The sequence below is a fragment of the Hetaerina americana genome, unplaced genomic scaffold, assembly GCF_022747635.1.
Source record: "Hetaerina americana unplaced genomic scaffold, ioHetAmer1.1.p SCAF_1, whole genome shotgun sequence".
NCBI classification, from domain to species: Eukaryota; Metazoa; Arthropoda; class Insecta; order Odonata; family Calopterygidae; genus Hetaerina; species Hetaerina americana.
This window is the reverse complement of record NW_027286069.1, coordinates 7,952,243-7,965,203: the sequence shown is the minus strand read 5'-3', so window position 1 is coordinate 7,965,203 and position 12,961 is coordinate 7,952,243. Positions and strand designations below refer to the sequence as shown.

General features: G+C 35.9%; 1 protein-coding gene across 1 annotated transcript in view; it reads left to right on the top strand.

The window, feature by feature from the left end:
* Window positions 1-11,265, top strand: part of defl (Integrator complex subunit 7) — a 32,089-nt gene extending 20,824 nt beyond the window's left edge. Inside the window, exons 14-19 of the mRNA XM_071593699.1 lie at window positions 1,785-1,888; window positions 5,543-5,629; window positions 7,272-7,386; window positions 8,961-9,059; window positions 9,966-10,190; window positions 10,773-11,265. Of these exons, the coding sequence (XP_071449800.1) occupies window positions 1,785-1,888; window positions 5,543-5,629; window positions 7,272-7,386; window positions 8,961-9,059; window positions 9,966-10,190; window positions 10,773-11,057 (915 nt within the window). The 3' untranslated portion in view covers window positions 11,058-11,265. The remainder of the gene's footprint in view (window positions 1-1,784; window positions 1,889-5,542; window positions 5,630-7,271; window positions 7,387-8,960; window positions 9,060-9,965; window positions 10,191-10,772) is intronic.
* Window positions 11,266-12,961: the final 1,696 nt, after the last annotated feature.

The window sequence follows — 12,961 nt, the reverse complement described above, 5'->3', positions numbered from 1 at the left end:
TGGGTGGGGCAATAGTTGAAACCAGTAGGGTACCACTTTTACTAAGGAAATGACAGGTTGGAGTCTGAAGAAAGGGAATCTGCATTTTACATAAATTCTTACTTAAGGGAGCTCATACTAGGCATTTGGCCCTTGTATGGGAAGGTGATTTTTAGGGATGGTGTAACATATTAGAAACAGAATTGAATGTGGCAACGAGGTGGTATATAAGGATTGTTTTATTCTTCAATTAGTAACTTCAGTAACATAGAAGTTCATGAATCTGTCATCCTTGACTGGGAGGACATATGAAGTGATGGATCAATCCCGTTCTGTTTTCATTAGCCTTGGACTCTAGTTAGTACGTTTGAGGAGGGACAGAGGATTCTAAAGGTGCTCAACTGTAAACTTTGTGAATCAGCATTGCCCTTCTAAGGAAATTTGAGTGGCAGTTTACTTTGCACTCAAGTGCCTAGCAATCTTTAACAAGTGCATTATTTGTGTACCATACTCTAAACTCATTTGTCAAGGTCTCATGAACATTCCAATTATATCCATTCTCAGTTATGCTACTTATTTTAAGGTAAATTTTGGATGTTTCTCACTTAATATTTACATGAAGTATCAGGAGAAGTTCCTCTTCATTGCCATGTATTATTTTGTACTTCATTTGTTTGCTATTTCTATTCCATTGTTAAGTTATGCGAACATTCCCCCAACCCTTATTATTTTCCCATTCTCATTAGATATTTTTCAAGGTTTTCTTGGTATTCCTTACTTTTTAAACCAGTTAAACCATCAAGATTCCACTTCAACGCTCTCCTACCCCTCAGAACCATTCTGAATTTTAAATTGAATTGCAAGATAGTTAAAGTGTGATGCTAATCTGCTTATCATAAAATTCAATTTAATTGTCCAAATACAATAATTTACATGTACTTCTTAGAAACAATGGACTTCCGGTAATAATCCGTGCTTTGGTATTTAAAATAAACATTAAAATACCAAATGTGGACATTAAAAATATTATGATGGCCAGAAGAACTTCTCCTAGTATGCTGCTGTCAATACATTTCATATGATGATTTTCATTTTCTTTTTTAGAAAAATTTACGCTTGCCATTCATTCGAATTCACCTTGTAGCAACAGATATCTCTCTAGTTGATATTGCTGCTCTTTCCCTGCTCCTAATGACACAAACTATTTGTAATCACACGATTAAAATGACACAAGCATTTAAAAACAAATGTCATTATAAATCCAAGTGGAAATGACTTCAAGAAAAACAAAACAGAAATTTCAAATGTGGACAATTATGTTTTAACTACATGCTTTAACCATTTTTTTTACTAGTCTTTATTTATATAAAATATCATTTGATGTAGTTCTGGTCATTTTATATGAGAAAGTATCTTGTTGAAAATGTTGTATGATATATTTCCTCTGGATTGTCTACTTGCATATTGTAAAATTATAATTTTGGTATTTCTTGGAACATAAAAAAGAAGTGACCCAAGTCATGATTTACATGTTGGGCCTGGGACCTAAAGGGATGGATGAGCTGACAAGGAAAATGTGTGTGCTATCAAATAGAAGAACATCCTAACAAGAGCAGTTGTTGAGGTCTTTTGGTGAAAAATGACTCCATTCGTGTTGACATTTACCTCTTCAGTATTATTATCACCAAATCAGTTTTGTAGCTTATTTTGCTGTGGATTATTTCCTGTTACCCACTATAAACTTTTAGTATGTAGTTGTGCATTTTAATATACACTAAAATTTTGACCTTTACTTCTTATTTTAGCTACGGAAATGTGCTAAGGAATTTCGAGCCTGCAGTGATCTCTATTGGAAACTATATCAGTCAGCTTTTGATGCTGATCCCAGCTCTTTGGCCAACATTCAAATGTATCCTTTTTGTAACACATGTGGAGCAACTTGTCTCTCCCTCCCTCTTTGCGGGTTGCATGTTTTAAAGATGCCTCCACCTTGACGTTAGAAGAGTCCTCCAGCTCAAAGGAATATGAGTATCCAGGTATAAGAAATAATGAGTTAATCCCATTCATCTGCCATAAAAAATGCCACTACTGAAGAGATAACATTGTGCACCAGATATAGCTCTATCTTGGTTGGCTACAGCTTTATATCTTCAGAAAAGTCATTTCATATTCATTAATTATTCAGCAAGTGGCTCAGTGTCTCTTTATGTTTATTTTTAAATGTGGAAATTCAAACTCTCTCTGCAGCACCCCAAATGCTCGAGGCAAAGTCAACATAATGTCCAGCATGAAATATCGAATCTCCAAAATATTTTCATTTGAATATTTTTCCCCATTTTTTCATTTGGTGAAGCTTGATCCTCAAGTTTCAGCAAAGAGCAGTTTCTAAGGTGTTTCATGCGTGGCTTTTAAGTATTTTACCGTCACCTCTTCTAATATCTGCTACCAATGTAGAGTCATTGAGTGTATGTCAGTAAACATGCAATTTTTTCCCCAGACTATTTTGCAGTAAGTCCTTCACTTATGTGGTTAATTTGTCCCAGAAATTTCCATTTTTGTTGAAAGCTACTTCAATGCTTACACAGGCTTACGTAAAATTTTGATCCTATCTGATTATCTACTCTATTTTTAATGCTGACAATGTAAAGACAACCAGTGGAAATGATACTAAGTGTCACCATTCAATTGGCTGTTCACATAACTTTATTTGACCATTTTACATATAAAAATGATGTTAGTACAAATTTATTGCTCACTTTATTAGATATGGCTTCTGAAAGTAAAACTCATTCAAAGCATGTGAATAAAATAAAAATGTATCAATTATAACCCTCATATATGTGTAAAGTAGTTGATAATTAAAAAAAATAATTTATCTGTATCTACAAAGTTCATTGAGGCATATTTATACAGTTTCTGTCAAGGAAATGGCATATCATTAGCTTCTTTTTTACCTATGCATTTTTTCAGTATGATAGCTTATTTCTTCTTGAAGTGAATCATTTTACTGCGTGAAATAGCATCATTGACTGTCGTGGGTATCTTCACAAAAAATTTAAAGTTTGTCTTACCCTTCAAAACCTGCTTGTGCTTTCTGTTAACGTGAAAGCATTCCTTCATTTTTAGGCTTGAATGTGTTGGGGGTTTTCAATATGTCAGAAATGCAGTATTTCCTACTTTTGTCATTTAGTTCCATAAGAAATTCATTTGTCATTTACTTTGTGTCAAATTGTAATCATGCCATGAAATAATGTTTTCTGACATTTCTTTTAATGTCCTACCCATTTCCAAGAGCTCACAAATTGCACCTCTGACTGACTGAATACCCCTGTAAGCATACTTTCCTCAAGGGAGCTCCAAACTCAGAGCTGGCTGAATATTCAAAAAACTGTTTTTGCTTCCTATTTGTGTTTGGATTGCATCGTCGTGCATATTTTAAAAGCTCTAACATTTCATCCCTTGGATTAAGGTTTAATGCAATTTAATGAAGGAAAAATGCAGAAGGGTTTTGGTGGAGAAGTGAACATAAAATTAATTGCATTCCATATAAAATGTGAAGTGCTATAGTCTTGATTGTTGAGAATTCAGTGCTTCAACGGAAAGTTTAATGGGAAACAACGGGATCACATTTAGTACAGTTGATACTTGTTAGTCATAAATCAAACCAAGTACTGAATGTAGAACTAGTGTAAAAATGGGGATCAGGTTGGTGTGGTGGAGTTTGTATTTGCTTCCCACCCCAAGTGCTTGGGTTTGAATCCCAGCAGTGGCAGAATTTTGCCGATTGCCGATGCTGATTTAGGTGCCATTAGTAGAGCTCTTTAAATAGATTATGCTGTCCATTGGATGGGTTGTGACCATTTTTTGTTAAGAGTGGGCTAAATTCATGGTTTCTTTCCATTTATCCCAATTATTCCTATTGATGAAAATGACCTCACCTGTTGACCACCTCCCCTAATAACTAGTACTACAAGTATTGTATTCTCCAAAAACAAAGAATCAAATATTTTAAACATGAAAGAGCAGGGCATGTGTGATCATACAATGCAGTCAAGTGAGAACTTTCAAGAGCAGAAAATTATATGCAAGTAGTGGCATGAGAATTTTGAAAGGGATAAAATCTTTTTGAATTAAGATTTCTCTCAAAGGAGTTTCACCCAACCAATGTTATGTCAAGTGGGTGTCCTGATAATTTTATGAAATTAACTGGAGACTAGAGGAAGTGTAACAATTGTGATGAATGGAAATGCTGGATTATCAGGCCACTGTGGACTATTATATACATAGGTATGAGAAGCTAAGGGCAAGTCACCACAGGCCTCTTTGAAAAATTATATTCAGCTCTTTTTCTAAATATTCATACTTTTTTAATTCTGCTGAAACATAAAGGGTTGCCAACTACACTCATGCTGGAAACAAATGTATCTTCTGCTAATCAGGTTAATTCCTGCTGTCATAGTAGTGACTGAACAAATGCATTCACGGCCAGAATTTCAATATTGATGACTGTTGTCCTATCCTTAACCTTTTTCAAATGACTGTTGACTATTAAACACAAAGCCACTACTGAAAAAAGGGAGGGAATATATTTGCCTTAATTTTCATGGGGATTACTCTAGGTAAAGTGTAGTAATTTGAACTTGTTCCATATTTGTCTTGACCTTAAGACATAACTCTGAATTTCCCATACATGTACTTTGTGATTTCTTAATGGCAGTTTTTTCAGTTCAACCTCATGATTTTTAAAAAACCTAAGCCCCATGGTAGCCCAGGCATATCTGTATTCGGTGATTTTTGAAAGTAATTCTTTGTCTGTGACAATATTGTTACATATATTGTTGTAAGTTAACATGTAAATACTTAAAAAAATATTTCCATAATGAACTATATCAATCATGAGGTTACACACAAGCACAATATCCCAGAGCCATTAAAAATATCCTTATATACCCCTGACAAAAATGGAATCTGATATCTGTACTAAAATGGAATAGAATATGAATTTGCTATCTTCCTCTTTTTAACTGTCCCCTTATTATTTTATATATATCTATGTACAACACTTAAATGCATGATTAATACATTTTGATTGCATTGTTATTTACTATTGATGAAGGGGATCAGGATGGTGTGGTGGCTTCCCACTCTGAGGGCCCGGTTTCAAATCTTGGTGGTGGCAGATATTTTTAAGTGGTAGCCTAATCCCTGCTTGAGGTGCTTTGTGGAGAGCACTTTGAGTGAGTACGCAGTCCGTCAGATGGGACGTTAAGCTGCGGACCCCTTGACACCCTTCGTTAAGTGCAGGCTAATGCCAATACTGGGTTTTTTTTCCACTCTTCATCCTTTCCTGTCCATCCCTAATGGCGCAAATGACCTCAGCTGTCGGTCGCCTCCCATAAAAAATTCTGCTACTCCTATTGGCAAAATGAAACTAGGAACTAATGGCCTAGAGGTTTGTTAAACAGAGAATACGATTTGATCTCTATGACCTTCTGTGCATGATTAATTCCTGTGACAAAACTTATTTTCTTCTGTGTTTATTCTTGACATAAAGCATCACTAGACTGCAGCAAATGTGTGTTCTTATGGCCACTAATATAGAAAGAATTAGTCTCAACAGTTCAATGTCAGAAGCAGTGCTGGATCTAAGGTAAATATTGCAACTATTAATATTAAGGTCCTTTGCATTGGGTTACATGAAATTATCCGCAAGCTATATGCCACTGTGACTAGCTAGATTATTCACTTAATGTATGTATTTTGTTTTTTCTGGTGGTAATTGATATTGTAGAGGGCAAGAAAAATTGAGTTATTTATAATTGTTTCCATTTTCATTTTTGTTGTTGCATGCCTGGTGTTCAATCACCCCTTGCCACATACCCTTGCAGTGGTTTTCAGGATACCATGTAGAAGTGCCCCAGCTTTTGTTCATTTCCACTTATTACTTGTGATCCTGAGTAGGCAATTTAGATTATAGTTAGCATAAAACAGGCATGTGTTCCCAATAGTAATGGTTTTCTGTTCATTATTTTTGATAATCCTCACATCTCCGTGGGTGGTTTCAGGTGTTGCATGATGGAAGTGATTTTTAGAAAAACTGAAACATTCAGTTTTCCCCCAAAACTCTTTATCTCAAATTTCGACCTGCAAAACCATATTTCCATGTTTTCAATCAGGTCCTGTAATCAATGCCCTTTTTCAAAATGTAATCAACGGGGATTGTGGGGCTTTCATCCCAAATCAACAGAACAATTTCTATTAAGGCTGATTAATAATTTTGGTTTTGATGGTAGAAATTAAAAAGTCTAATTTTGCAAATTATTGTAGTTTATGCCCATCAGTGGCCTAATAGGAAGAGATTAAGTAGTTGTATAAGGGGTATAAGTAGGGGTCAAGAAGGGCAGTGGAAACCTTATGATGTCCAGCTGGTCACTCAAGAATTTGCTGGCGACGAGTGTGCCTGCAGGCTTTGCTGGCAGGACCTACATGAATTAAAATTGTTGGCAGATTTGCAGATGAATATACACTTACAGGGATCAAGGTGGTGGTCAGGGCAAGAAATAGGGGTCCTTTTTAAAAGTTTTAGGCGTGTTATGGAAAGGGAGTAGTTAGTATGAATTATGTGTTTGGTGATGGGTTTTCATGTTCAGCTGTTCCTTGAATCTGCTGTACAGTTGGCATTTTATTTGCTCATGTCATATTGTAATGTGTAAAGTATTTGATTTAGTATAAACTGGAGTTTTACTTAAGAGAAAGGCATGCTTCCAGACTGATTTATTTTTGTAAATATCTTCCATAAATTATTATGGACATAGGTATGTAAATGTTTTGATTTTTTCAATTTTCATTGCATAACTTGCATTTAATTGCATTTTTTCGATCATCTGAACATTTTTGCAAAGACGATGCACGCTTTATCGATGGGAAAATATGGTATTTAATGAAGTAGTTACCTAAAAGTTACTGTTAACTGGTGGAATAGTAATTTTTGAAGGGTGAACATCTAATTTGCAATTTTTCCTGTAAATTGGTATCCAATATGGGGTGATAAATTAAACATGTGCAGATAGATGCAACACAGCATTTGTAATTTTATAGTTGTATTTCAGAGTATGGTAGTGTTGCCTGTAAATTTTAATGGTCATCCACCAATAACTAGCTAGTACATTCTTGTTGAAATTAATGTCATTAATTTATGCCTGTCACTCACTCTGTTAAGGTCAATGTTAAGTACCTCTCATCCTCAAATCAACACCTTCCTAAATGGTAACTGAAATAATGTATTTTTTTAGTTGGCAGCAGTGCAGTCTTGAAACACAGCATTTGCTGAGCAGTATTCAAGAGGCAAGTGCTGTCGGGCGCCATTTATTCCGGAGGGATCGGGAAACAAAGGTCATCACACAGTTGGTAAGAGCAATCAGGCAGTCTGTTGAGAGCATGGACTTCAATCATGCGGTTTGCATTTTCTTATTATTTGTGGCAGCTCCTATTGCAGTAATTAACTCAAACGTTGGTTTTGATTGGTGAGATTTGAGCTCAACTAATCCTTACCTTGGTGTGTGAACTTAATGTGTCAGGGCATGGCAGGAAGATCCGAAGGGTGTCTACAGTCACTAAGAATTTTACTTGAATCTTTGAGTTTTGTACAGGACAATCGCAGATCAAATCAGAGTGTTTTGAATGAAGAAAAGAGCCAAACTATATATTATTACTGCTGGCACATCAGTGCATCCATGTATGTTAGGAAAAATAATAATGTTTGCATTTATTGAATTGTTGCCATCCACAGTGTTTAAGAGTTATGTTTTAGCTTTTGATGGCTATTACATACTCTCAGTAAAACTGTGAAATGAAGGGAATGTCTTATCATCGATATTGTGAGTCCATTGCATCATAGGTACTCTATTTGAATGAAAAGTTAACCATTGAAATAATTTTTTTAGAGCACATTTTCATCACTATATAGGAATCTCTATAAACACAGGGATAATTTTAGTGCATCAATGTTTGAAGATTAAATATATTTGAATAAATTAGTAAGCAAAACCTCTTTAGTTCTGAAGCATACTATTTACTAGAATGTGACATCATGGAAATGTTGTTTTAAGAAATGGCCTAGCATAAAAAAATTTGTTTAAGTTTTGTGAAAAAAGTCAAATAATCATTGGAAAGAAAATCGTCCACCCAAATAACTGGCTCATTGGTCTACATTTATGTGATGAAAACTTATTTTTAATGTAAGGTAATCGTTTGAAATGTCTTGAAATATTGACCATCCAAAAGTTACCCGACCAGTCCTAGAGTATAATTTTCAATAGTTTGTAAGAAGTCTAATCTTTATCGTTAATTTTTTTTAGTTAACCTGTCAGCAACCTCTTGAAATCAGTTTGATTAGCTGTTCAGATGTGCACAGATTTAATGCCCTTCAGAGTGCTCTGTTATTCATTTATTGAGAAAGTGCTGTGGAAAACAAGCATCTGCAGCTGTGTTCACCACTTTCAAAGATTCCACCTTACCAAGCCTAGCTTGTCTTTTCCTTATGTACCCTGGCATTTGGTGGGTAGAAAATGAATACGACTGCCCAGTGAATACTAAATAAACAACACCTTGAATTAATTATGGGACTGTAAGTGCCCTTTCATATATTAGCTTTTACAAAGATACATAAAGACAAATTTGGGGAATCCTAGTCATTTAATATATGTCTGGCATTTTTGTGTATTGGGGTCGAGACCAGTGGGCATTGATCATTTTCTTAACTTTTAATCAAAATTTTAATCTAAACTAAATCTTCTTGCTTGAAGATTTTTCTGTAGCTCAAGAGAAATTCTTCTGTTATTTTCAGGAGCCTGCCCTATTTTATAGTGCCCATCAAAGGTGACCTGTTTTGGCACCATTGTGGAGCACCATGTCGGAGCAATTAAAATTGCTCATTTCATTTACTTCTTGTCTCTTGCTTAATGCCTTCGTTTTCATTCCAGTTGGTTGAATGTTTGGTGAAGCAAGTTGAGGTTCTGACAGATACAGCACTCTGCTTTCCTAGATTTTTCTTTCAAGTCCTGCAGTCAACAAGTGTAAAGGTAACATGTTCCAGCAATAGAATATATTTTGTTAAGGAAGTCCTATTCATTCCTCCTCCTTCATGAATTTAAGAGTGGCATTACCAATTTGGTGCTACATACCACAAATATGTTCTATAATGGTGCCAATTCCTGTTTCATTTAAACAATAATGTATACAGTAGTTTACCGTCTTGGGAAAAATTCATGGAGTAAGTGAAGCAAGCATCAGAATAATGATGTTGCCTTGAAATGAAACCATGACCATGTACAGTAAGCATTAAATTAGAATCTGCTAAGTTCTTATTTTGCTTCATTCACTTTTAGTATAAAATAATTCTTCCAAGATACACCTGGGACAGTGTCATGGAATAAATATAATTTATTCCATTTATTATAAGTAAATCTCATTGCAATTATTAGCCGGAAAACTGTTCATGTTATGCTATTAAAGTTGCCCGTGAATATATGAAGGCATTATGAATAACTAAAGAATACACTGTGTTGTAATCACTAGTTATTCATTTTAAATGATAAAAAAGTTTTGCTTTCTTGCTGGATTCAAACTGTTTCAGTGGCAACATCATACTTCTTTTATCTAAAAGTGGTATTATAACCAAGAAAATATTAATGATAATTTGTTCAAAATCCTTACAGAACTATTGATTTAATGTTATTTGCGTTTAAAGACTTGGATATCATTTTTAACCATATTTGTATAAAAGAAATCGCCAAACTTTTCATGAACATGTAGAATTAGTAAATCTTCAGTAAAGAAATCTTTAGTAAATCAAGTATTAGGTGCAGATGATCGCCTAATCTGAGAAGGATTGTCAATTTACCGCATGGCCATTATAATGTTTTATTGTGATATGGAAAGGAGGACAAGAGATAGTGAATAGTGAAGTGAATTCTTTCCTTTTGCAGTTGGCAATCTCCCCACAGCCACGAGTCCCTGGCGAGAGTGTGTTTGTAATGGGCAGCGGAGGGGGTGGGGGGAATACAGGCTCACAGCTGGCCCTCAAAGTGGAGGGTGTCGTGCAGCATGGTAGACGACCTGGACTGTTCCGTCGAGTTGCCTCGCTGCTTCTCACTGTCTCTACAGCACCCGTCCACTTGCGGCCCACTTCAGCTGTCGACCCATCCATCAAGGTGAGGTCACTGTTTTGAGATGTATTGGGAACTGTTGAGGAATTAATTTCTCTTGAATTCAGTGCATTTAGAATTTGTAACTGCAGCATGTGAAAAGAAGATGAGGAATTATTTGCCGTGGATTCTTTTGGCATGGTGAAGGATATTCATCCTTGTACCGATGAGTTGGCAACAATAACTGGGATTGGAATCATGCTCATTGTAGAAAACATCGTCGGGAAAAATAAGACTAAAATGAGACATATTTTGCACGTGTTAAATTTCTAGCCTCTAATCTGTACAGCTTTTGTGTTAATAATATTATTATAAAGAATGAAATTTGTGAATTTCTTATTCAACACCTGCCTAGCATGAGGCTTTCTAATTACTAAATTGGTAAGTCTTCTTTAAAAATGATCTGAATTTGATTTACAAAGTGAATCCAAGGCGATGATCTCCTCAATGAAGATTCATGGATCTGATCTGACTGTCCTTAATAGAAGATCAACAAAGGGTCCCATCAGTACAGAGGATTCTTCATCCCCATTGAGTTAGATATTTTATCGAATTATCTCTTAGTCGCTCCATTTCTTGACCTTGCAGGGAGGAGGAGATGCAGGCATGGTGCTCTCACAGATTGTGACTCCACATCGAGACTTCTTTGCTGCCCAGTTCCTGTTGGCGTTCCCCTTGCAGCCTGGCCAGGGTGGATTGGCACCGGGGGGCACCCAGTATGTTGTGAGCGTTGAGGCTTGTGCCATTGACGAAGAGGGGGATGTTTGGAGGACGGGGCCAAGAGCCACTCTGTCAGTCAAAGTGCACGATGAAGGTGGGGGTGGGGCAGGCGGTGCCGGAAAGGCAGGTGGCAATGCCAGGAGCCGAAACTGATGATGAGCCTCTAGCATTCATTGGAATATTGTTCAAGGGTTGTGTGTGTGTTCATTTGAGTCAGTGCTACCATATCACTTACAGTGAAGGTACATAGCTGAAGATTAATGAAAAGATGATATATATTGCACAGTTACAAATGTTGTTTAAACAACAGGAGACTGAACTTAATGTGACTTAATAAATGAAAAAGAAACACTTTGTTCCAATCCACCACTTTAAAGTGGTGGATTGGAACAAAGTGTTTCTTTTTCATTTATTAAAATGAACTTCCACAAAGTTGAGGCTGAAACTATTGAATTAATGTGACTTGTTGATTCAAATGAATGAGGCTGCCTTCATGCAGAAATTTTTTTATTGTACATTGATTTTGTGACAATTATTAATTTTCTACTGCCCAGAGTACATTATTAAAATATTGCTTCATATGGCACCTCTTATTTAGTTGTTAAAAAATCACCCCTACATCAATCGCAATTATCCTGATAGATTTTTTAAGTAGAACGGACACCATTGTTTCTTTTCTTGCTTTATTAGATTGGATTCTCAATTTTCCCAAGCAAAATTTCATTTTTCTACCTGATGATAATTCTGCCAATCCAGTGATCTTAAACAATGTTACAGCAGTAGTCCATCCAAGGTTATAATATTGATTCAAGTTTTTTTCTCTCCTACTTCTCAAGTTTCCATCTTGTATATTTTACTAGACTGTAAACTAGTAGTAATACTAGATTAATACTTGCCGTATTTATGCTCATCTGCTGGAAGATGATATATATATATATATTTTGTATTGGTTTAACAATGGGATAAATGAAGTGTTTTAAGCAGGGAAATGGACTTCGTTAAAGATCCAAAATATCTTCAAATCCAAATGCTTCATTGACAATCTAACCCATAGTCGTCCTATTTTACATTTCAACCTCAAATTCTTGTTATTTATTGTTCAACGTGAATCCAAGTTCATTCGTATATTTTTCATGATATATTTAATTCAGTAGTACTTTTCTGTTACCAGAAGAGGGTAATTGCTGCATCACATATGTTGCTGGGACTCGGTTCTAGCGAGCTACAGCTAATGCACCAGTCTATCATGGTACCAAATGAAATTGGATGCAGTCTCTGTTTACTCCATCTTAATATGTGAAAGTGGAATGTGCTCAAAATATACCAAGGTCTCAAAGGTTTCTGCTCAACAGGGTTAACGGCATTACTACCTTGATCAAAAAGTTCCCGGAATAACCACCGTGTGGCGCTCCCATCGTTCCGATTTGAGTTCTGTTTTTTTTGTTAAATTGGTACATCTGTTGTTGATATTCCCTTTAAATCTTAGTGTCATAACTTGACATTTGCAAAAGTTACGTAGCCAAGAGTACATCTATCTCTGTGTGTGTTGGCGATTTTTTACAATTTCAGAAATGGATTTAAATTTGCAACAACGAACTTGTATTAAATTTTGCGTAAAAAACGGATTTAGTAGCGCACGGACGTTGGAAATGTTGGAAAAGTGTTTCGGCAACGATTCTCTAAAAAAACGGTCGTTTACCAGTGGCACGAGCGGTTCAGAAGTGGTCGTGAGTCAATCGAAGATGATAAACGCAGTGGCAGACCATCGACATCGAAAGTCGGTGAAAAAATTGATAAAGTAAAAGAAATGTTGGTCAATAACCGCAAATTAACCATCAGAGAAATAGCGGAGGACTTGAACATTGCCTATGGATCCGCCCAAGACATTGTGGTTAATGATTTGGGTTTCCGTCGTGTAGCAGCAAAGTTGGTGCCAAAAGACCTCAATTTCATGCAAAAAAGAGACCGTGTTGACGTCGCAAAAGACATGATTTGCGAGGCTGAATCCGATCCCACATTCATCAAAAGGATCATTACTGGAGACGAGACGTGGGTTT